The sequence below is a fragment of the Gopherus evgoodei genome, unplaced genomic scaffold (assembly GCF_007399415.2).
Source record: "Gopherus evgoodei ecotype Sinaloan lineage unplaced genomic scaffold, rGopEvg1_v1.p scaffold_39_arrow_ctg1, whole genome shotgun sequence".
Taxonomy (NCBI): Eukaryota; Metazoa; Chordata; order Testudines; family Testudinidae; genus Gopherus; species Gopherus evgoodei.
The window spans coordinates 3441015-3465139 of record NW_022060060.1 but is presented as its reverse complement, the minus strand read 5'-3'; the positions used below and the strand labels follow the sequence as shown (position 1 = coordinate 3465139).

General features: G+C 58.9%; 2 protein-coding genes across 2 annotated transcripts in view; one reads left to right on the top strand and one right to left on the bottom strand.

The window, feature by feature from the left end:
* Positions 1–1785: 1785 nt before the first annotated feature.
* On the top strand, positions 1786–22787 carry RPGRIP1 (RPGR interacting protein 1). Its single transcript, XM_030545735.1, has 25 exons — positions 1786–1830; positions 3383–3490; positions 3790–3846; positions 5155–5287; positions 5618–5919; positions 6258–6414; positions 8129–8234; positions 11327–11350; positions 11723–11869; positions 12022–12095; positions 12627–12736; positions 13111–13190; positions 14852–15025; positions 15129–15261; positions 15542–16090; positions 16432–16601; positions 17365–17704; positions 17845–18029; positions 18271–18651; positions 18837–18953; positions 19736–19864; positions 20108–20300; positions 20763–20838; positions 21352–21482; positions 21703–22787. The coding sequence occupies exons 2-25, from the start codon at positions 3403–3405 to the stop codon at positions 21816–21818; spliced, it is 3972 nt and encodes a 1323-aa protein (XP_030401595.1). The 5' UTR covers positions 1786–1830; positions 3383–3402; the 3' UTR covers positions 21819–22787.
* The window catches only part of SUPT16H (SPT16 homolog, facilitates chromatin remodeling subunit), a 14684-nt gene continuing 12635 nt past the window's right edge, over positions 22077–24125 (bottom strand). The window contains exons 24-26 of the mRNA XM_030545761.1: positions 23742–23871; positions 23334–23411; positions 22077–23090 (exon numbers count right to left, since the gene is read on the bottom strand). Coding sequence (XP_030401621.1) covers positions 22939–23090; positions 23334–23411; positions 23742–23871 — 360 coding nt within the window. The 3' untranslated portion in view covers positions 22077–22938. The remainder of the gene's footprint in view (positions 23091–23333; positions 23412–23741; positions 23872–24125) is intronic.

Genomic DNA, 24125 nt, shown 5'->3' with positions numbered 1-24125 from the left:
AGTCTGTGACAGAGGCATCAGCACAGTAAGGACTCCGCAGAGCACTGCTGTCTAGTGCATCAGGGAACATCAGCAAAGCCCTTCTTCAAGCACCAAGGCCCCAGCACAGACACATGGGGTCCCTGCAACAGACCTCTAGACCAGACATAGTCTCCCCCTCTTCCCTGCCCAGGGTCATCTACCACCCCCAGTTCCTGGTGTCCCCTGGTGACCTCAGCCCTTGTACTTTCTTCTTCTCTCTAGACTCACAGGCTCCCTCTGGCAATGTCCCAGACACAGATGGGTACTGAGCTGGAGAGCCCATCCCTGGGGCTGTTCTCCGCCCTTACCCCCAGCTAGTGCCTCCTGTGATCCCAGTTGCATGTGTAAGCAGTCAGGATGAGCTCTACCCTGACATCTGGTGGTGAATTATGGGGAGTGTGGAAAGAATTTCAGGGAGTGTGGAAAGGAATTTCAGGTATTTGCACTGGCACACCCACCTCACCTAGCATAGCCCACAGCAGCCTGGGATGGTTATTTTGACAGCTCTGGGATCCCCAATGTCTTTGTTATTGGGGCAGGAAGAATAAAGTGTTGTCACCCTGATTATGTGAATGAGGAACTATGAGACGGCTTTATAACAGAAATGACTCAACCTCAGTAAAGTAGTACTTGCTAGACAAGGGACATGGGTTCCAAACCCAGTGAATTGACAGAAGTTGGGGGCTGGTGTGTGTAGGCTAGCTGGCTGGGGGAGCATCAATTGTATATCCTTCTCTCTCCACTGTTAAAGAGTAGAGCTAATTTTGATTCCATTAGGAGTCCATCTAAAGGCTGCTGAGCTGAATTCATGTTGGGCCAATGGTGTACCAGCACCAGGGCTCCCCTACTACAAGCTGAAATTGCTAAGAACTGAAATTGCTAAATGAGCTGAGGTCACTGAGTGCTGTGTTAACTAGTGGGGGAGCCTGAAGACCTATTATTAAGCAGCTGGCAGAGCGGAGCAGTTTGCAGCATGTTGGAGCAGCCCATGGAATAGTGAGTGGAGTGGTTTGCGGGGACAGCTGGAGTGGCTTGCGGGCTGGCTGGAGGAGTGGCACAGCTGGTGTAGTGGAGCTGGTCGTGGTGAAGGCTGCAGCAGACCTCCACAGAGAGGCGGAGCAGTTGGCCTTGGACCATGTAAGGTGCCTCTTACCACCCTGTGTGGCCCCCCCCCCCATTTCCACCCAGGCTGAGGCGGGTAAAACTCTGCAGATAAACTTTTGTACTCTGGGGTGGCACTGACCAGAGACTTTTGGGTTGTTGGACTTTGGGGTGATTGGACTTAAGACTCTAAGGGGGAAAGGACATTGCCAAACATACTTGGAGGTGGGTTTTTTGCTTATGGTTTGTGTTATAATCCTGTTTGTGGTGTTTCTCCAATGTGATGCCGCATTGTTTCCCTCCTTTATTAAAAGGATTTTGCTACACTCAGACTCCGTGCTTGCGAGAGGGGAAGTATTGCCTCCTAGAGGCACCCGGGGGGGATGTTATGTAAGTGTCCCAGGTCACTGGGTGGGGGCTCGAGCCGGTTATGCATTGTATTATTGAAACGGAACCCCTGGATACTGAACCCAGTCCTTGTTGCTGCCAACTCAGAGGGACAGAAGGGTTACACATGAAAGGAATGCCCCAGGCATGAGGAGAATTTGCCCCTCTGCTTAACCTCATGCTGCACAAGGTGTCAAGACCGCCCCCTCCTCCTGGCCTAATGAGCTTACACAGCAGAGGATTACAAGAGATTTACACTCTCCTTCCAGACTCACACTGGCATTGGGCAGAACACCAGGACAGGAGACAGTGACGGGCAAGGTGAGATGGAGTAGAGTAAAAATGCAGGGCTGAGACAGCAGGGAAGCTGTAGGTTGGGACAGAGAGGCACTGGCAGAGCTATGGGGAAGCCCAGGGCTGGGATAGGAGGACAACTGTGGGTCGGTAGTGAGGGACATTGATAGAGCAGGGGTCAGACTGTGCAGCCTGGGGTGGGGGGAGTATGGGGACTACAAGTCATGAGCAAGGGGCACTGGCAGAACTTGAGGGAACTCTGGTCTGTGTTAGCAGGGGGCTGCAGGTCAGAAGTGGGGTACTGACTGAGCTGTGCTCAGGCTATGGAGCCCTTGGCTGAGAGAGAGCAGCGAATCTCTAGGTGTGGCATGACGGACCTTAGCACAGTTAGAGGAGCCCTGGGCTGGAATAGCACGGGGTCTGTGGGTTGGGAGCGAGGGGCATTGGTAGAGCTGTGGGGCATGGAGAGTCCAGGGCTGGGAGAGCAGGGGCCTTCTGGTCTGGACTGAGAGGTTTCAGCAGAACTGGGGTGGAGGGAGCTCAGTGGTGTCTGGAGGAAGTTTGCACAGAAGCTGGCTGTTCAGTCTGATTCACGTCAGTGCTGTTTCTTGTGCCACATCTCTGCCATTATATCCCCATGCCCTCACATGGGCATGACTGGGCTGTGGATCTTCAGGGGGCTTGCACTACTTTCTGGCAGATGGTAGCAGATTACCTGGGAAGGAAATCCTCCTCCACAGCTGCCAAGACAGCTCTTTCCAGGGACAGAGCAGTCAGCAGGCTGGGAGGGGATTGTGAGTGAGGGGGACAAGCACCCACCAGCTGGGGTGGGGGAGGCCAGACAAATGGAGTAGATAGTGCAGATGTGGGGCCTGGAGTGGAGGTCCAACCTCAGAGCTGAGCTGCTCCCCTATCCCACCCCCAGGAGCACAGCAGAGGGAGCAGGCCACCTTGGTAGCCCATATATCCATGGATATGTGAATGATTTGCCCCAGGGTAATGAGGCAGCTGCAGAGCCAAGCCCTGGTGGTCTTTCCCCACAAGTGTCCAAGCTGCAGCTCTGTCCCCTCCAGGCTGGTCTCACCAGGACCGGCACCAGGGTTTCTCGTGCCCTAGGCGCACGGCCATTTCGCCACCCCCCGCGCTGATCCTGCGGCTCTGGTGGACCTGCCTCAGGCATTCCTGCGGAGGGTCCGTTGGTCTGCGGCTCTGGTGGAGCTGCCTCAGGCACCACTGCGGCAGCTCCACTGGAGCTGCAGACCAACGGACCCTCCACAGGCACCACTGCGGCAGCTCCACGGGAGCTGCAGACCAACGGACCCTCGACAGACACCACTGCGGCAGCTCCACCGGAGCTGCAGACCAACGGACCCTCCACAGGCACCACTGAGGCAGGTCCACCGGAGCTGCCTGCTGCCCCCTTGGCAAAATGCCGCCCCCTCAATAATCCTGGCGGCCTAGGCGATTGCCTAGGCTGCCTAAATGGTAGCGCCGGCCCTGGGTCTCACCCACTGTGGGACATGACTCGGGGCTGGACCCCCGAGGACAACCTGTAACTGCTTCTCTCCCTGCTTTCCAGCCTGTGCTTGGCCTGCTGCTATGTCACTGCTCCTGCTGGATGAGACAGCTGGAGACCTGCCTGTCAGAGACAGCTGCCTGAAGCCCTCAGTGATCACAGCTATTCAAGGTCAGGGCCACATCACAACAACAATGCAGGAATCCCAAGGAAGGGGTGAGGGCACAGGGACCCCCAGATTCCTTCTTTGACCTCCAAGGCCTCCTCCTAGCCTCCCTCACCCATTTAACCCCACCATCCACTCTTCATCTCCTCACCTATTCAACCTTCCCTGATCCCCCTTCCTCTTCTCCTGTCCCCCTCATCTACCCCCCTCCTCCTCACTTTCACTGCTGTCCCTGGGCTCATCCCAGTGCCCCCGCTGCCCGTGACAGCGTGATGCTCTAACTGCTTTCGTGGTGACTTCCTAGATGTGTCAGCCATTGCTCGTCCCACGAAGGCCCAGGGGCTGAAGTCCCGGATGAGAGGTGAGCAAAGGGGCCCACCCCACACAAACAGTGAGGGGATTCAGGGTTGACACAGGCTGAGGTAGATAGCACGGCACACTAGAGAGGATAAGCCTCTACTCACACCAGCACCCTATGTCACCACCCCATTCAGAGGGGGCAGTGGGGCGCAGACAGGGTACTTTCCCCAAGCACAGCTCTCTGCAGGAGACAGGTATCCCCCAGTCCAGAGAGGCAGTCTTTCCCAGGCATACAGTCCATTTCCCTGAAGTCTGAGTTCTTACTGGGGAAGTGCCTTTTAATGTGCCCATCCTCCTACAATGAAAACATATGGACCCACCTCCATGCCAGCTCCTGCCTGCTTCTGCAGCAGGCCAAACACCAGCCAGAACTTCACCAGTTGGGGGTGAGGACTAGCGCGGCCTCCTTGTCTCGAGGAGCACAGCCTGCTCAGACAGACAAATACCGAGCTGGGGATCCACACCACAGAATGGACTCAAACACTCAGTTTCACATCCCCTTTTGTACAACCTCCATCACAGCCATAACAGATCCCACTTCAGTTCATCTTCTACCCCCACTTCTCCCTGAATGACAATCTTTAGTCTAGAGTCAAAGCTGCCCTTCCCTCAGCTGTTAGGCCTAACATTGTGCTGTCTGCTAGCTTCCCAATGCTTCCTCCTGTGACTGCAGCCATGTGGGCCCCACACTTCTGGTGTGTAATGGGCAGACTCTCAGCGCAGGCCCTCTTTCTCCCCAAGGAACCCAGTGCTTAGTTCTTTCTTTAAAACTGCAACTTCAGTCTCCATACCCTCCAGCTTCTCGTCCTTCTCTCTAATGGGCTGGCTCTGCAGGAAGATTTAGCTATAGCTCTTCCTCCTGCAGCAGCCACTGCTGCTTCCCATTCTCTTCCTTTACCCTCGGCAGGCCAGGACTTGCTCTCGCTGACCGGTATCCAAGCCCTGTTCCTTGAGGCGCTCCTGCAAGCACGCCACTATCGGACTCTATAGATATTAAGTTCTATGTGGGTTTCAGCCCTGACCTGTCAGCCATGGGAACCGCCTTCAGATCTTTCCACTCCTAAACTGGGACGGGGGGGCTGATTGCTTTCTTTTCCTCACAGAGGTCCAGCTGGTCCTGTTCTCCTCTGCACTGATCCCAACTTCACAACTGCATGTTTCTGAGCTCACAGACCCACTAGACCCCACTCTCCTCCCAGAACTCTGGAGAGAGCCCACCAGTCCTTGGTCCCAGACACTAGCCCTAGTCCCTGTAGAGTAGAATTGGTGCAAGCCCTTTGCCTCTCATTCCCTGAGGTTGGGCTTTCAGAGTTGGTGGCGTGGACACGGCAGCATGTGAGCCAGATGAACAGGGCAGAGCTGGAGGATGGGTTACTGCATCTACAAGACGAGAACTTGGTGCTCAAGGAGTTTGCCTGCAAGCAGGAGGACAGGATCAAGAGGTACCAGAAGGGCCCCATGAAACCCATCACCCTCACCGCTAGGATCCTAGGCTCCTGGAGACATGGTGGGGCAGAGGAGGGTATGCAGGGCTTGCAGAGGGGAGCATGTGTAGATGTCTGTGGTGATGCAGGAAGGGGGCCTGGGGATTAGAAGATTCACAGGGAGTGAGGGGCTGTGCTCCCCACTCCCCAGGGGGATGTGTGTGTGAGGTTATCCCACAAGCAGGCACAGGCTGAGGGATGTACAGGGGGTGGGTAAGTTAGGGGCTGTGCTAGTATGTGTGCAGGGATGGATTAGATGGAGGTTCATTACCTGTGCTTCCTCCCCAGGCTGGGCACTAAGCTGCTGAAACTTACCCATGAGCGGGCACAGGTTGAGAGACATCTGGGCACCAAGGCCAGGTGGTCAGGCCGGGACCTGGAGGAGTCCTTGGAGGAACTGCAGGAGCGAGTGTGGGACCTGGAGCGGCGCAATGAAGGGCTGCGGAGTCATCTGCTATCCTACAAGCAGCAGCTGCAGCTCTACGGTAGCAGGCACCACTGGCCCTATGGCTACGTCCAACCTCGGGTGGACACTGGACTCCGGCAGGTCCACAGCGCCGGCAGGAGAGTGACTGAGAGACATCCCAGAGGTGAGGGGGATGGATCAGGACAGGGCGTGGGGGAAAGTACCATTCCTAGGGGCTGAAGGGCCTGGATCCTGGGGCAGTGTGTCCCCAAGAAAAGGGGTGGGAGCCCAGGGTCTGTGATAGATGGTCTGCAGCAGCGGAAGCTCTGGTGAAGAGCCCAGGGGATGACCCATCCTAGCCTCTGGGCAGGCCCTTTCCCAGCTCTGCTTCTGTGTATTGGAGTCTGCTCACAAGTGAAGTGAGTCTGCTGGCCTCAGCCCAGTCCCCTCAGAATCCTTTGCCTCTACAAGTTTAGCATCAGAAAGACATAAGGTCTCATCCCACCTATTTCTCCTGTGCAGGGACGCGGGTGCATGGTCCAGAGGCCAGACCTACCCACACAGCTCCCCCAAGATACACAGACCACATCACAGAGGGAGTACGGGCCGATATGGAGAGACTATGTGTTCTTCCCCGAACCAGCACCACGGAAGGGGTAGCAGCCCCTGAATCCCAACTGTGAGTGCCTCCACCACTCCACTATTGTCCACAGCCCCATGTCCTCTCCCTCAGATACCCTTCCCACCCTGCAATAGGACATGGGTGCCACATCCCCACCATTACAGACTGCTCTGAGACTTTCTTACTTGAGCACACCAGCATATATTTGCGATACAGTTCCTCACTCCCTCCACCACTAGATCTGGATCTTCACACTGTTGTCCAGCTTTCTGGTCCCTTGTCCCAGGGGGTGCATTGCAGGTGGGAGGAGAATTGTGGGGTGTTAGAGAGCAATCTCTTGCCAGGCTCTCCCAGGTTAGCAACATCTACTCCAGAATCCAGCAGGTCTTTCCTGTGCTCTTTTCAAACTACTTGCCCATTGGCTAGTGAGCTTATTACTTTCCCAACCCCACTGGCCCAGTGTCATGGAGTGTGGGAGAGTCAGGGCCCCGCACCCCACACTTCCTGCAATGCACTGTGACTCTCAGCCAGCCAGTAAAACAGAAGGTTTATTAGACGACAGGAACACAGTCCCAAGCAGGGCTTGTAGATACAACCAGGACCACCACCACCCCAGCCAGGTCCCTCGGGGGGACAAGGATCTTAGACCCCATACTTGGGGTTCCCTGCCTCTTCCCAGCCAGCCCAAAACTGAAACCAAAATCCTCTCCAGCCAGCTCTCTCCCCTCCTTCTCTTCCCTTCGCCCTTTGTCCAGTCACGGGCAGTTCCAGGCCCCAGCACGCCAAGCGCGTGCTTGGGGCGGCATGCCGCGGGGGGCGCTCTGCCAGTCGCCGGGAGGGCAGCAGGCAGGCTGCCTTTGGCGGCATGCCTGCGGGAGGTCCACCGGAGCCGTGGGACCGGAGAGCGGCCCCTGCGGCGTGATGCCATGCTTGGGGCGGCAAAATGTCTAGAGCCGGCCCTGTGGGGCAAAGGTGTCACCTTGCCCCACCCCCTTCCTGGCTCAGGTTACAGGCTCAGGTAGGTCCCTCACCCAACGTCACCCCCTGCTCTCCCATCCCCCATGCAGACAGCCCCAGTAAAACTAAACGACATTCCCAGGTCAAGGCACCCCGCTCCCTACTGCATCACACCCAGTAATCAGGCACAGCCCTGACCAGTTAGGCCTTGAGGGGGGGACCTAATTGGTGCTAATAGTGACCAGCATGGTGATGCAAGTGCCCTCTCTGTGCTCTGTCAAACTCCCTAATCCTGCTGTCTGCTTGCCTTCCAGCCCCATGCTCCCTTTGGAGTCAATGTGGCATCACCCTAGCACCTGTGTCCTCTGATCCTGCCCCTACACTTCCTTAGAAGTCAGTGCGTCACCCCAGGTCCCTGCTCCCCACAGATCCCACAGCCTGGTGTTGGCAGAGCTGGAGCCTGAGACACAATGCCTGGCATGGGGGAGTGAGATGGACCGTGACGGGGCCTCGACCCAGCAGTACCACCGTCAGGCCCTGGAGCATCGGTATGGCACCCTGCGGGCGCCCCCTGGGCAAGGGGGTGGCTCTGCTGGGCCTGGGCGAGAGTCGAGGGGGGAGTCTATGCCTGTATAGCCCTGGCGGGAAGAGGAAGTGACTCCGATTAGCTTTGGGGCTGGACAGGGGAAAGTAAGGAAGAGGTGGGAGGGGGGCTGTGCCAGGCCCAGACGGTTGGGGGCATAGGATAGATGGAATGTGGATCCCCGGCAGGAATTGCTGCTCTAGCTCAGGCCATCCACTGCTCCCCTTGCAGAGCCGCCATCCGGGGGAACGTGGAGCTGATCCGGCTGCAGCGGCTCCTGAGAGAGCGAAGCTGCCAGCTGGCCGTGACCAGGGGCCGATTCACTGACCTGCAGGAGGTTAATTAGCCCCAGTCCTGTGCCACCCGGGGGGGGGGGAGAGGAGAGAAAGACCTCCCAGCTGTCAGTTCCCCTGCCTGTGCCACCCGGGGGGTGGGGAGAGGAAAGAAAGACCCCCCCAGCTGTCAGTTCCCCTGCCTGTGCCACCCGGGGGGTGGGGAGAGGAGAGAAAGACCCCCCAGCTGTCAGTTCCCCTGCCTGTGCCACCCGGGGGGTGGGGAGAGGAGAGAAAGACCCCCCAGCTGTCAGTTCCCCTGCCTGTGCCACCCGGGGGGTGGGGAGAGGAGAGAAAGACCCCCCAGCTGTCAGTTCCCCTGCCTGTGCCACCCAGGGGGGGAGAGGAGAGAAAGACCCCCCAGCTGTCAGTTCCCCTGCCTGTGCCACCCGGGGGGAAGAGGAGAGAGAGACCCCCCAGCTGTCAGTTCCCCTGCCTGTGCCACCCGGGGGGGGAAGAGGAGAGAGAGACCCCCCAGCTGTCAGTTCCCCTGCCTGTGCCACCTGGGGAGGAGAAGAGAGAAAGACCCCCCAGCTGTCAGTTCCCCTGCCTGTGCCACACGGGGTGGGGAGAGGAGAGAAAGACCCCCCAGCTGTCAGTTCCCCTGCCTGTGCCACCCGGGGGGTGGGGAGAGGAGAGAAAGACCCCCCAGCTGTCAGTTCCCCTGCCTGTGCCACCCGGGGGGTGGGGAGAGGAGAGAAAGACCCCCCAGCTGTCAGTTCCCCTGCCTGTGCCACCCAGGGGGGGAGAGGAGAGAAAGACCCCCCAGCTGTCAGTTCCCCTGCCTGTGCCACACGGGGGGTGGGGAGAGGAGAGAAAGAGCCCCCCAGCTGTCAGTTCCCCTGCCTGTGCCACCCAGGGGCGGGAGGAGAGAAAGACCCCCCAGCTGTCAGTTCCCCTGCCTGTGCCACCTGGGGAGGAGAAGAGAGAAAGACCCCCCAGCTGTCAGTTCCCCTGCCTGTGCCACCCGGGGGGAAGAGGAGAGAGAGACCCCCCAGCTGTCAGTTCCCCTGCCTGTGCCACCCGGGGGGGGAAGAGGAGAGAGAGACCCCCCAGCTGTCAGTTCCCCTGCCTGTGCCACCTGGGGAAGAGAGGAGAGAAAGAGCCCCCAGCTGTCAGTTCCCCTCCCTGTGCCACCCGGGGGGGGGGGAGAGGAGAGAAAGACCCCCCCAACTGTCAGTTCCCCTCCCTGTGCCACCTGGGGAGGAGAAGAGAGAAAGACCCCCCAGCTGTCAGTTCCCCTGCCTGTGCCACCCGGGGGGGGAGAGGAGAGAAAGACCCCCCAGCTGTCAGTTCCCCTCCCTGTGCCACCTGGGGGGGGAGGAGAGAAAGAGCCCCCCAGCTGTCAGTTCCCCTGCCTGTGCCACCTGGGGGGGGAGGAGAGAAAGAGCCCCCCAGCTGTCAGTTCCCCTGCCTGTGCCACACGGGGGGGGGAGGAGAGAAAGACCCCCCAGCTGTCAGTTCCCCTGCCTGTGCCACCTGGGGGGGGGAGAGGAGAGAAAGACCCCCCAGCTGTCAGTTCCCCTGCCTGTGCCACCCGGGGGGGGGGGAGAGGAGAGAAAGACCCCCCAGCTGTCAGTTCCCCTGCCTGTGCCACCGTGGGGGGGGAGAGGAGAGAAAGACCCCCAGCTGTCAGTTCCCCTGCCTGTGCCACCCGGGGGGGGGGAGAGGAGAGAGAGACCCCCCAGCTGTCAGTTCCCCTGCCTGTGCCACCTGGGGGGGGAGGAGAGAAAGACCCCCCAGCTGTCAGTTCCCCTGCCTGTGCCACCCGGGGGGGGGGAGAGGAGAGAAAGACCCCCCAGCTGTCAGTTCCCCTGCCTGTGCCACCCGGGGGGGGGAGAGGAGAGAAAGACCCCCCAGCTGTCAGTTCCCCTGCCTGTGCCACCTGGGGGAGAGGAGAGAGAGACCCCCCAGCTGTCAGTTCCCCTGCCTGTGCCACCCGGGGGGGGGAGGAGAGAGAGACCCCCCAGCTGTCAGTTCCCCTGCCTGTGCCACCTGGGGGGGGAGGAGAGAAAGACCCCCAGCTGTCAGTTCCCCTGCCTGTGCCACCCGGGGGGGGAGGAGAGAGAGACCCCCCAGCTGTCAGTTCCCCGCCTGTGCCACCTGGGGGGGGAGGAGAGAAAGAGCCCCCCAGCTGTCAGTTCCCCTGCCTGTGCCACCTGGGGGGGAGGAGAGAAAGACCCCCCGGCTGTCAGTTCCCCTGCCTGTGCCACCCGGGGGAGAGGAGAGAAAGACCCCCCAGCTGTCAGTTCCCCTGCCTGTGCCACCCGGGGGGGGGAGAGGAGAGAGAGACCCCCCAGCTGTCAGTTCCCCTGCCTGTGCCACCGGGGGGGGAGGAGAGAAAGACCCCCCAGCTGTCAGTTCCCCTCCCTGTGCCACCTGGGGGGGGGAGGAGAGAGAGACCCCCCAGCTGTCAGTTCCCCTGCCTGTGCCACCGGGGGGGGAGGAGAGAAAGACCCCCCAGCTGTCAGTTCCCCTCCCTGTGCCACCCGGGGGGGGAGAGGAGAGAAAGACCCCCCAGCTGTCAGTTCCCCTGCCTGTGCCACGCGGTGGGTGGGGAGAGGAGAGAGAGACCCCCCAGCTGTCAGTTCCCCTGCCTGTGCCACCGGGGGGGGGAGGAGAGAAAGACCCCCCAGCTGTCAGTTCCCCTCCCTGTGCCACCCGGGGGGGGAGAGGAGAGAAAGACCCCCCAGCTGTCAGTTCCCCTGCCTGTGCCACCCGAGGGAGAGGAGAAGAGACACTCCCAACACCTAGGCCTCTGCCTGTACCACCGGGGAGAGATACCTGAGCACCCAGTGTGACCTCCACCGACCCACCCACCTGTGGGGAGGAGTAGGGGCTTAGAGGGGAAGTTCTCCCTTCAGCCAGCGTCATGGGGAGCTCCTGCCTTCACCCCCTCACGTCTGTGTTTGTTCCTCCAAGTGGGATCAGGGTACCTGCTTCCCTGGGTTGGGGGTGCGCACGGGGCAGGCTTGGGGGAAACAGCTCTGAGGGCCATTGGGAGAGGCCCTGCCCAAAGCCCTCCCAAGTCAGCGCTCAGCAAATAATAGGCTCCACATAGCAGCCCTGATGGCAGCTCGGTGATTTCTCTTCCCAGGCATATGAGAGCCAGCTCCAGCAGGTAAGTACTGACGTACAGGAGCTCCACTCCCCCCAGTACCCTACTGGGACCCACTCCCCAGCAGGCAGGAGCTCCCCTGCCCAGACAACTCGGATGGGCCCTGCCCCCCACCTCCCAGGAAGGGAGCACCCCTTTTTACTGATGGGACAAGAGCGCCCCTCCCCCGCTGGGAAATGCACGCCAGATATGGGGGAGGCTGGGGCAAAGAGAGTCTCTCTATATCCAGCCCTAAGGAGCCAGCCTCCACTCCCCGTCCCTGGCTTCTCACACTTGGTTCCAGGTCCCTCCATCCTGGTGGCCTTGCAGCAGGGAGGGGCTGGCGTCCCTCTCTCCTGCCTGTGCAGGTCTTTCTTCCTTCCCCTCCATCACCAGAACCAGGAGACGTTGCGAACCAGCAGTGAGGCCCTCCTGGCCCAGCTGGAGGCACTCACAGTGCAGCTGAAGGCGGAGACGCAGAAGGTGATGACGTTGGAGAGCAAAGTGGAGAGAGTCTCATTTCTGCAGGGGACGCTAGAGGAGGTAGGGAGCCCTGGGGACCCCTTTCTCCCTACTCTGAGGCCAGCTTCCCTGGTGCGCAGGGGCTGGGGGGTCCCTAGAGAAAGAGCCTGACAAGGCCCACCCCCCATTGGCTGGGGGAACCAGGTCTGGGTGCTGAGCTCTGTCTCTCCCAGTTTCAGGAGAGAATCGTGTCCCTGGAGAAGGAGCGAGACCTGTTGAAGGAGGATTATGATAAATTGCTGGAGAGGTGAGAGCCCCCGCCATGCAGTGGGGCTGTCCTATGGTGTCCAAGGTCAAGTGGCAAGTCTTAGCCCCCACTGATCCGCAGAGATGCCACAGCCTGGGGTCCAGTCACACCAGATCTGACCGATGCCTGCTCAGCCCCCACTCTAGGCTCCATTCAGGGATGGGCTGCTGGGGCTGGGAGCTCTGGCCTGCAGGAGATAGGCAAAGGTCTGAAGCAGACCCAGAGTGTGCCAGAGACATGAGTCTGATCCCAAACCTGCAGGAAGGGGGTTTTTGGGGAAAGCCTCAGGAAGCCCTCTCCAAGTCTGTGGCACAGTTTGTGGGGGCCTGGCAGAGCCATAGGGACACTCCCTCACCCTCAATCTGCCATGCCTGGGTGGGGTCTGGGAAAGAATTGCCCCAGCCATGCAGAAGCAGCTTCCAGGGCCCTGAGGGCTCAGGGCAGCATGTGTGCTGGAGCCCCCACATGCGGGGGAGCGGGGGAGTTTGTGGCCCTTGTGGTTACACTGTAGCATTGCCCCTCTTGCTGCAGCAGTCTGGCCTGTGAGCAGCGGCAGGGAGACATCTCACAGCTGGAGGAGCAGCTGAGCTTGGAGCTGGCAGAGAAGAGGGGGCTGATGGAGGAGCTGGCGCAGGAGAGAGGTGAGGGGGCTGGCAGTTCAGTGTGCGAGGGGGGAATCTCAGTACCAGCACAGGGACAAGGGACTGAAATGGCAGCTTCATCCCAATGGGGAGTTCTTGCATCACCATTGACCAGTCCACTCTCACTGGGGTGGGGGCATCGCAAGTGCACTGCAGTCTGGGGGGAGGGGGAGTGCCTCAGCCACATGACAGCAGTGGGGGGAGAGGGGAGGGGTGCATGCGGTCTGGCCACGTGACACCTGAGGGAGGGGGTGGATCCTTGGTGTGCAACACGTGTGGTGGGGGACAGAATGTGGCCCGGTCACACAGGGCCAGGGCCAGCGCTGTATTACAACCAGTTTGGTGTCTAGACCTGACTCCTGTCTTGTCCCCAGCTCGGAATGAGGAGCTGAAGCAGGAAGTGGAGAGGGGGAAGCAAACTCCAGAGCAGAAGCCTGATCCGACCCTGTCCCAGGTGGGTATGAGCCAAGGAGGAGCCAGGGTTGACTGATCTCCCCTGGCCCCTTCATGGGGGGGGGTAGTAGGTGCCCCATCATCTAGCAGCATTTGGCAGGTAAAGGGCATAGAGCTGGGGCCTGTGCAGGGGGTGGGGTGGGGCTGGTCCGTGTGTGGAGGAGTCAGTGGGGGACTGGCTGGTCTCACCTGTCATGGCAAGTGCAGGGAAGTTGGAGGGTGGATGAGCTGGGCTGGCCCCATCTGTCACGGCAAGCACAAGGCCATATGTGGGGGAGTCAGCAGGTCTGGAGTGGTACTTCCACTCATGGCGACTGCTATGTGCTTTTTGATACAGTCTCCCACAGTATTCTTGCCAGCAAGTTAAAGAAGTATGGGCTGGATGAATGGACTATAAGGTGGACAGAAAGCTGGCTAGATCATTGGGCTCAACGGGTAGTGATCAATGGCTCCATGTCTAGTTGGCAGCCGGTTTCAAGTGGAGCGCCCCAAGGGTCGGTCCTGGGGCCGGTTTTGTTCAATATCTTCATTAATTATCTGGAGGATGGCATGACTGCACCCTCAGCAAGTTTGCAGATGACACTAAACTGGGAGGAGTGGTAGAGATGCTGGAGGGTAGGGATAGGATACAGAGGGACCCAGACGAATTAGAGGACTGGGCCAAAAGAAACCTGATGAGGTTCAACAAGGACAAGTGCAGAGTCCTGCACTTAGGATGGAAGAATCCCAGACACGGCTACAGACTAGGGACCACGCAGCAGTTCTGCAGAAAAGGACCTAGGGGTTACAGTGGACGAGAAGATGGATATGAGTCGACAGTGTGCCCTTGTTGCCAAGAAGGTTCATGGCATTTTGGGCTGTATAAGTAGGGGCATTGCCAGCAGATCAAGGGACATTCCCCTCTATTTGAGATTGGTGAGGCTTCATCTGGAGTACTGTGTCCAGTTTTAGGCCCCACACTACAAGAAGGATGTGGAAAAATTGGAAAGAGTCCAGCGGAGGGCAACAAAAATGATTAGGGGGCTGGAGCACATGATTTATGAGGAGAGGCTGAGGGAACTGGGATTGTTTAGTCTGCAGAAGAGAAGAATGAGGGGGGATTTGGTAGCTGCTTTCAGCTACCTGAAAGGGGGTTCCAAAGAGGATGGAGCTTGGCTGTTCTCAGTGGTAGCAGATGACAGAACAAGGAGCAATGGTCTCAAGTTGCAGTGGGGAAGGTTTAGGTTGGATATTAGGAAAACCTTTTTCACTAGGAGGGTGCTGAAGCACTGGAATGGGTTCCCTAGGGAGGTGGTGGAATTGCCTTCCTTGGAGGTTTTTAAGGTCAGGCTTAACAAAGCCCTGGCTGGGATGATTTAGTTGGGGTTGGTCCTGCTTTGAGCAGGGGGTTGGACTAGATACCTCCTGAGGTTCTGTCCAACCCCGATATTCTATGATTCTATGTAGGGAGAGTGAAGCGTTTAGGGAGGCTGGGCCAGCCCCCGCCAAGTGCTGCTGCCTGTGCTGGGAAGACAAGGGGGGGCTGGGCCGGGACCACGTGTGCCAGCAAGTTCTGGTGTTATGCATGGGGGAGTTGCAGCTTTGGGGACTGTGGTGCTCCTCCCTCATTCAGCAGGGTAGGCTTGACTTTTTTCTGCTCACTCCTAGCCCATTTTCCTACAGCCACCCTGCCTTGATAGGCTCCCCACCGAGACTGAGCCGGAGGAGCTGTTCACCCAGCGGAACCTGAGCCGGAAACTCCTTGAGACAGAAGCTGCCCACGCTGACACCATCTTGGAGCTGGAGAAAACCCGGGACATGCTGATTCTGCAGCACCGCATCAACCGGGACTATCAGGTGCGGGAGGTGGTGGTGCAGGGGGTGACTGACTCCATCTGGGTGCTACGTCAAGCTGAGCTGTGGGATGAGCTGCTGTGTAACTGACCTCATGTGCTGTCAGGCCGAGCTGGAAGGTGTGATGGTGCAGGCTGAACAGGAAAAGAGGGGACATGAGGAAAAGCAACAGAAAATGGTGCAGCTCCTGGATCTGCGTAGCACCCGCATCCGCCAGCTGGAGGGTAAGAGCAGAGCCAGCCCCACCTGTCCCCTGGAGCAATTCTTGCCCCTGCCTCACTCATGACCACTGCTGGAGACAGCTGGGCAGGATGGGTCTTTGTCTGGATCTGTGCTTTCGTTCCCTGCCCCAAGAAGTTGTGCCAGGTCCCTGCATACCCATGGTACTGTTCAGAGGGGGACCTGGCCCCTCAAGAGCAGCTGGCTTGCTGTACAGCACTTCGACTGGCAGATGGCTATGCTGGGCTTGTAGCAAGAGGGGGGGAAGATAGCAGACGGGCAGTGGGTCACTCCTGTCAGGAATGGATGGGGAGGGGGACTTGTACAGGCTGTGCCTTGGGGATAGAGCGGGGAGAAGATGGAGACATTCTCACCCCTCACAGGCCCCATCTCCTCCCCCAGAGCAGCTGAAGGATGTGGCCTATGGGACACGGCAGCTCCCACTCCTGCGGACTGAGGGTGATGTGGATGTGGAGGAGGGCAAAGCCCCTGTGCTGCGGCGTGGTGAGAACCTGTTTGAGCTGCACATTGCAGGGGCAGTGCTGTCAGGGGAGGCACTGCAGCTGTTGGGGGAAGTCCAGCCCGTCACCTTCTGCACCTATGCCTTCTACGACTTTGAGACGCACTGCACACCGGTGGTGCGAGGGGCCCGGCCCCGCTACAGCTTTACATCTCAGTACGTGATACAGGCTGAGCCCTTCTTCCTGCAGTACCTGCAGAGGGCTGCCGCCCGCTTAGACCTGCACCTGGCCACGGCTACTGACCACAGAACTCTGGCTTCCTGTTGGCTGCGCTTCCAGGAGGTTCTGGGGAGCGGGGAGCGCATGCATGCCACAGCGATGCTACATGGTAAGAGCTTTCCCTCTCCACAGTGCTGCTCTACGGCAAAGAGCTCCCTATGCCCTCTGCCATGGCAGCTGCTCAGTGAGGGTGCTGGCCTTGTCAGTAAAGGCTCTCCAGCCATGGGAGTGTTTTCGCTCACCTTTCCCTCACAGGAGACTCCCTGGGGCCAAGGCTCACCCTGCCCCAGCCCTTCTGGTGTCAGCTTGGGGAATATGCCAGGTTTCTAACCATTCTTATGTCCCTGTGGCCTTCATGTCCTGTTACCTGCTGCCCTAATCCCTATGCCCCGGCCTTTGTGTCCACACTGCTTCCTGCATGTCCCCCCCAACCCACTCCACACCTTCTAGGTCCAAGCGGTGAGAACTACGGGATGCTGGAGTATTGGATGAGGCTGCGCCTGCCCATGGAGCAGACTATGCGGCTGCACTGCCAGCGCACCAAGGCCTTGGGTTACTTGTCAGCCTGCGTGCCTCAGGCCAGAGATGCCCAGCAGAGTAGGCAGCAGGACAAGGAGGGGGTGAGGAAGCAGGGGCTTGCATGGGGGAGGAGTATGTGAGGGTAAACACACACACACACGGAGGGAAATGCACTCCAGAAAGGGGGGGCCTTTTAGGGCCATGCCCACTGGTACAGGATCCCTGTATGGGCATATGCCCCCACAAAAGGGGCTCCCCATGGTGGCACACGGGGATATGTGCTCCACACTAGGAGCTCTCTGGCACATGTCAAAGCAGGATCCCTGTAAGGGAAGCCTCAGGCACTCTGGACGCTAAAGTGCCTTTGTCACGGAGTGTGGGGGAGTCTGGGCCCTGCACTCACTTCCTGCGATTTACCGTGACTCTCAGCCAGCCAGTAAACCAGAGGGTTTATTAGACGACAGGAACACAGTCCCCAACAGAGCTTGTAGTACAACCAGGACCCCTCACACAGGTCCCTCGGGAGGAACGGGACAAGGATCTTAGACCCTAGCCTTGGGGTTCCCTCCATTTCCCCAGACCGCTCCAAACTGAACCCCCCTCCAGCAGTCTCACCCAGCCTTCCCCTGGCTCCTCCTCCAGCCTTTGTCCAGTTTCCCAGGCAGACGGCGTTACCTGGCCCCATCCCCCTCCTGTCTCAGGTATTGTTACTCAAATAAAGTCACCCCCTGCTATCCCAGGTCAGTTTGCCCCACTCCCTACTGCCTCATGGCCTTCCATGTAGCAAAGCCGTGATACCTATGGGATGCACTCTAGGCCGTCTGCTCACCCAGTTACTAGCCTTTCTCAGTCTCCCCCCTCTAGGTCCTGGATGCTGAATGGCTGTGGAACGAGCTGCAAGTGCAGATTGTAGGCTGCACAGGCCTGCGGGGTTGCTGGCTCAGCACCCAGCCCAGCCCCTATGCCATGTACCGCTTCTTCACCTTTCCTGACCACGACACGCCCATCATCCCCTCCAGCAACAACCCGCACTTTGGAGACCTGCGGACCTTCCCCATGCGCCCCACAGCTGAACTCGACCGCTATCTGCGTCTAGAGAGCCTCTGGGTGTACATCTTCGATGACGAGGATACAGAGCCAGGCAGTTACTTGGGCAAAGCACAGATCCCCCTGCTGCCTCTGGCACACGGGCACAGTATCACAGGTGAAAGCCGCTGGACCCAGATCCTCTATTGCTCAGGAGGCACATAGCTGGGCACAGTTCTCCTGCCCTTGGCCTCAGTGCCTTGTGCCCAGAGCTCCACCCCCTGTGCCCTCTTATGCCTCTATTTCTCTACTCTGCAGGAGATTTTGTCCTCACCAACCCGGCTGGGCACCCCAATGGCTCCATCAGCCTCAGCCTGGAGTGGAAGCATCGGTACCTGCCCCTAGGGGCCACCCTGCACCAAGCGGCCTGGGCAAGGGAACACCAGCGTGAGACCCCCTTGGAGCAGCTGATTGAGGAGGAAAGAGCTGCACTACACAGCCGGGTACAGAATGACTCAGCAGCCCAGAATTAACACCTGCTCCATACAATATCACCCTCCCCGTGACGGGTTCAGTGAGTGAAGGCTGGGAGTCAGAACTCCAGGCTTCTAGCCCCTGCTCACTCTTTGCCTTGCTGGGTGCTGCTGCCACTCCTGCACCCCAATACAAGGAGGAGCAGGGTAGTGGGAATGGGGGGAAGCTGCCAGGCTGTAGCGTGACTGTGCTGTTCTGACACCTGCTCAGGCCCGGCTTGCTCCCAGCATCTTGCCATCACAGCCTGAGGGCCAGAGGAAGAAGCTCCGTATCTCGGCGGGCGAGGCTGATGGATGCAGGGGGAAGTGGGGAAGGCGGAATGCAGGAGCCAGCAGTCAGACTCAGCCTAATCCAGTGCCAGCATCCAGTGGCTACAGCCCAGAGGAGGGAGAAGAGTTGGCTCCGGTGGGAGACACTGCTGAGGTGAGAGCTGGGGAGAAGGGAGCAGGAAGTGAGGGTGCAGCAACCCAAGTGCCCTGCTCACCGCACGCCCTGGGTAGTCAGTTATTTTTTTATCAGGGTCCAAATTTCTTGGTCAAGGTACAGTTAAGATCTGGACTCCAGAGAAACAGTTTTCACATCACAACGATAGTAATAAGTACATAAAAAGATGCAATGGTCTGTTTGCGAGCGTCTGGCAGTCTGGATTTGGCCCGCAGGCTGCCTAGTGCTCCACACTGAACCAGCATCCAACAGGGGGCAGTACTAATGGGGCTGGGCCAGAGCTCCCCTGGCAGCGAGCTGTTCCCTGAGCCTGATGGGGTTTGTCTGTGCAGGGGACACTGGAGGGGAAGGAGGCCCAGGCTGGAAAGGAGGAAGCAGGACACTCAGCTAAGGACGCTGAAACCGCTGCCAGGACCCAGCGCTTGGAGCCCAAATCACTTGCACTGGACGTAGGCTCTGCTTCAGAGGACATGGGTACCAGCTCCTGCCTCTTGTGGGGCACCCAGCTGTCAGTGCCAACTGGCCAGGCTATCCTAGGGCCCAGCCCCTCATGCTGTGCCAGAGCTGACTCTAAAGGTCACACTCGCCCACAATGTAGAGCCATAGACAGGGTCATCCGGCCATCCAGTTGTGGATTGGGGCTTACTGTGATGGGGGAGGGCGACATGGCCATCCCGCTGCAGAGCAGTGTCCCTGTGTGAACAAACTCAGAGGTGGGCATAGGTGCAGCCCTGACAGCTCTCACTGCAAACAGCCCCACAGCAGGCTGCAGCTGCAGCCATACTCTTCACGGCCCATGGTCTGGGTGGGAGGGTAGGTGAGCGGGCAGATCCCATTCTAATCCCCCTCCCAGTCAGGGCCGGCTTTAGGCCTATTCCACCAATTCCCCCGAATCGGGCCCCGCGCCTAAGAGGGCCCCAGGCTCAGTGAGAATCCTTTCCCTGGCTAGAGGCGCCTTTTAAAATTTTTACTCACCTGGCAGCGCTCCGGGTCTCCAGCAGCACTTTGGCAGCGGGTCCTTCGCTTGCTCTGGGTCTTCGGTGGCACTTTGGTGCCGGGTCCTTCAGTGCCGCCAAAGACCTGGAGCGAGTGAAGGACCCGCTGCCGAAGACTCAGAGCACGGCCTGGTGAGTACAAGCCCCACTTGTTTTTTTTAAAGTCATCCCTACTGGGGCCCCACCGAAACTGTTCGAATTGGGCCCCGCATTTCCTAAAGCCGGCCCTGCTCCCAGTAACAAGTACTCTGTCCCTGCCAGCCCCCGAGGAGGCCTGTGAGCCAGCGCTGGAGAGCAACAGCGATGCACAGACCACAGACAGTGACGAGATTGTGGTGGGGACCAGCCTGCGGAGTCCTCCAAAGGTGGTAATGCCCCCACCCCTAGGCAGTGCTGGAAGAGAGGGTGCATAGACCCATGGGGGAGGGGGGAAAGCACGGCCAGGTACAGCGTGTAGTGACAGTGCTGAGCCCTGCTGGGTTCCGAAGTGGGGTGAGTTGGGGGGAGATGGGAGCTTGGCTTGGCCAGACTCTCCCCCTCCTCCCCCCCCCCGAAGGGTTCCTGCCCTCTCAGGCCCTGTATGACCTGCTCTCACCTCATCCTGTCAGGACATGGAACGGATCCGCATTGAGATCGTCTCGCTGAGCCTGCACCCTGAGGCTGAGGCCATGGCAAGCGAGCACATCCAGCAGCTGTACGTGGCGTACCATTTCCCAGGAGTGCCCCTGAGTGAGACGGAGACCCCCCTGTCTCTGCGCAAGCCCCAGGGCGGCGAGGAGATCTACTTCCACTTCAGCAAGGGTGAGCTGTTATGGGCAGAGTCTGGCTCTCGCCCAGGGCTGGTGCAACCATTTAGGCGACCTAGGCGGTCACCTGGGACACTAGGATTTGGGGGGGTGGCATTTTCTTTGGCAGCGACCGCAGCAGCCAGATCTTTGGCTGCCCCAGTCGCCTCCAGCATTTAGGTGGAGGGAGCTGGGGCAGGGGAGGGCTGCCTGCAGCAAGTAAGGGTGGTGGTGGGGGGGTGGTATGCAGGGGAACTCCCCACCCCAGCTCACCCTGCTCCGCCTCCTCCCTGAGCAGGCTGTGGCTGCTTCACTTCTCCCGCCTCCCAAGCTTGCAGCGCCAATCAGGTTAAGCCCTTTATTGCCCCCAGCCCCCTCTGTGAGCATCACCCTGAATCTTCCCCTTGGTGCCCAAGCCCTGTGTTTCTCCCTCCCACCCAGCATCGCCCTGCCTAACAGCCTTGTGCCTCCACCACAGTGATTCAGCTGGACACAGAGGTGGTGAGCAGCCAGCGGGAAATCCTCTTCTCCATGCTGCAGGCAGAGCAGAGCTGGTGAGCAGACTGGCTAGGGCCAGAAATTCCAGTCCCCTGGGCTAAAGGTCCCCATCCCCTCCTCATACAGGCTCTTACAGCCTGCTCATCACCTCTTCTGAGCATGTTCCTGTACACGTCCGAACACTGCGACCAATATCCACCGCATGCTTGTTCTCTGCCATGGGTGGAGCATGTGCAGGGGAGGGCTTGCAGCACAGGGTATGTGTGATATAAGAACACGTGCTATAGGATAGAGAATAAAGGAATGCGCCGGTTGGTCTGTGATGGCGTTTGTTTCACACAGGCCGAGTGTACCCCCTCCCCAGGCAGCGCTGTCTCCTACAGAGGAGCAAAGCTGGCAGGCATAGCCCTCCTCCATGAGCTTTTGGCTCCTTTAGATCCCCTGCGCCCCCGCCACTGAGTGCACTAGAGGTGAGGACTGAGCCCTTTGACTTGGCTTTTCTATGGGGAGCCAGGCTAGGATGGGCTGGCTGCAGGTGCAGGATCCAGACCCATTGTCGCCCATTGCAGGTTGCAGTTCATGGTGGTAAGCGAGCCCCGGCCTGGGACAGGAGGCGAGTGTGAGGACGTGGGCTTTGCCCACATTGACCTGCGTGAGATCTTGCTGACAGGCAATGATGTGCTGGAGTGTGACCTCGACGGTGAGTGACGGAGACGAGTGGTCTCCAGTGCGCCTGCATGAGATGGGGCTAGGGGCCTGGCCACTGAACTGGGATCTATACCTGGAAGCTGCAGCAGTGCAAGTCTTGTCCCTTCCCTGGGCTGGGGGAGGTAAGGCCTATACCAGGCCCAGCCAGAGAACGGCCCTGGAGAAACATTGACCCTTCCCCTCACCTCCGCTCTCTTACCCCCTCCTGGCAGTTGTCAGCCCTCAGGACCACTCTGCCATTGGGAGGCTGAAGGTCTCTGTGGAAGCAGCTGCTGCCCTCTGCGCCATCTACTGGGAGGGGAGACGAAAGGCTGAGGAGGAGGAATGAAGGACCCGTCAGCTCTCACAAGGCGTGCAAGGACTTGGCACAGTAAGGTTCAAATGGGGACCTCAAAGCAGTCAGCCCATGACTCAGATTGCGAGCTCCTTGGGGCAGCGCCTGGCCTGTCCCTGCTCTGTCTATGCAGAGCTTAGCACAAGGGGTCCTGGGCCATGCCTGAGCCTCAAAGTGCTGCCGTAATACAAACAACAAGAGGTGAGCAGTGTCCCGTGCCCCCGACTGAACAGACTCAGCACCTGGAAAAGGTGAACTTACAAAAAAACATTTTATTGTTTCAATTCTCCAAAGTCGAAAATCCAAGAGCTACCAGCTATGAAAAAAATTAGAGCCCTCCCCTGCCCCATCACCTCCCAGAGGCTTTCCTCACCAGCAAGCAGCAGGGAGAGGTGATGGGGGCCCAGGGGAGATGACACAATAAAACCCCCCAAACAAAAGCATCTCTCCCGCCAGAGGCTTGACTTGGCAACTGAGGAAACGAGATAAATACGGGACAGAGCCAGGCGAGTAAAAAAACAAGAAGCTGGATCCTCTGAGGGCTAGACCACTCCCCCCATGCACCCCGCTCCTGGCAGGGCTGGCCCACTCCCAACCCCTCCAGTAGGGATAGGATGGACCTGTAGGCGCCAACCCAGCCTTGGTTACCGGCACCCTGAGCATGAAGTCCGAGACTCTCAGAGATCCTCTGCGCTGGCTGCGTGTCTCCCCAGAGCTGCTGGGAAGGGGGATGATTCCATTGCCAGATACTCCCTGGGGGAAGAAAGCACCAGCCTGCACCATGGCCATGCCTATACCTCACAGGGGAATGTGGGGGTGACTAGGGAGGGAGTGAAGGCGGTGTGGGGAGCACATCACTGACATCAGCGTCCTTACTCCTCTTCATTGGCAGTGCCCATGTCCATGGTTACAGGCAGGCAGGGCCTGGAATTCTCACAGCTGATTGGTCCGTACAAATGGCCAGAAAAAACTCAAGAAACAAAATGGGGAAAACTGAAAACAGGAAAAGAAAAGTCTGTGGGTGGGGCATGGTGCCCCCCCAACCCTGGGACAGGCTGTTGAGCAGGGTCTGGTGCCCCGGGCTTGGCCACTGGGGAGGGTCAGAGTTCACTGCCTACTTCCTCTTCTTCTTGGGGGGTCCCGAGCTGCGGCCTGGGCTGCGGCTGTGGGAACTGCGGCGGCTGGAACTGTGGGCTGGACCCTTCCTCTTCCGGCTCAGGCTGCGGCTCTGCTCCTCCTCTTCCTCATACCGGCTCTCTCGGTCCGCTAGGGGAGTGAGACAGGGGTCAGGGCATGGCTGTGTACTCCACCCAACTCCTGGACAGGTGAGAGGCTGGGTACCTATCCCCACCAGCTCTCCTGTTCTACCACAAAGCAACAGGAGGTGCAGGGCTCTGTCCCCTCCCACCACACCCATTAGGGGTCAGAGTGAACAAGGTGCCCCAAGGAAACCCAGATCCCAGGGCCCTGGTGTGCATTTGGGGAGATGTCTCAAGGGCTAGCACTCACCTTTCCTGGCCTCTTCCTCCAGCTCGTCCCAATCCTTCCCACTCTCCTCCTCGCTGCCCATGGATTCCTTGGAGTAATCTGCAAATGGAGACAGGAGCTCAGCGGATGGCCCAGTGCGCAGCCCCACCCCCCCAGCTCAACCCTTTGTCCAATGGGGGGAACCATCCTCCTTACACTGGAACAACAAGGACCCATCCCCACCTCACCCCACCCCTCAGAATGAGAGAACAGCTGGGACGGAAAATCAGGCAGGACAGAGCAGGCAGTGTGGGGAGGAAAAGGGAGGGCTCCCAGGAGAAGGGGGGTAGTTGAGTACTCTGCCAGGTGACCCCTCAGGGTCAGACCCCCAGCGCAGAGGCTTGGTGTCAAGAATCCCTCCACCCCCGGCCTAAGCTGCAGGGGCCTCACCTGATTCCTCCGCCTCAGAGGAGTAATCTTCATCACTATCCTCTTCCTCCTCCTCATATTCGTCCTCCGAGGGGTTAAATGTCTCATCCTCGATCTCTGACTCTGATTCCCCGACCTCGGCATCACTGCCCTGAGGAGAGATTCCAGCCAGGAATCAGAACTCCTGGGGGTTCTATCTCCAGTTGTCTCTGATTCACTGGATGATCTTCAGTGATTCCCATAGGTCATGGGGGGCAGAGAGAAGTGGGAGTGAGATCAGATTAATTAATGTTCATTGGGCTCAGATACTGGGGTGTCCAGAGAAAAATCAAAATAATCCCCCCCAGCTATCATTGCTTTGCAGGGGCCCCTCCCCACTTGTGAGACAGAGCCCTCCTTCACCAC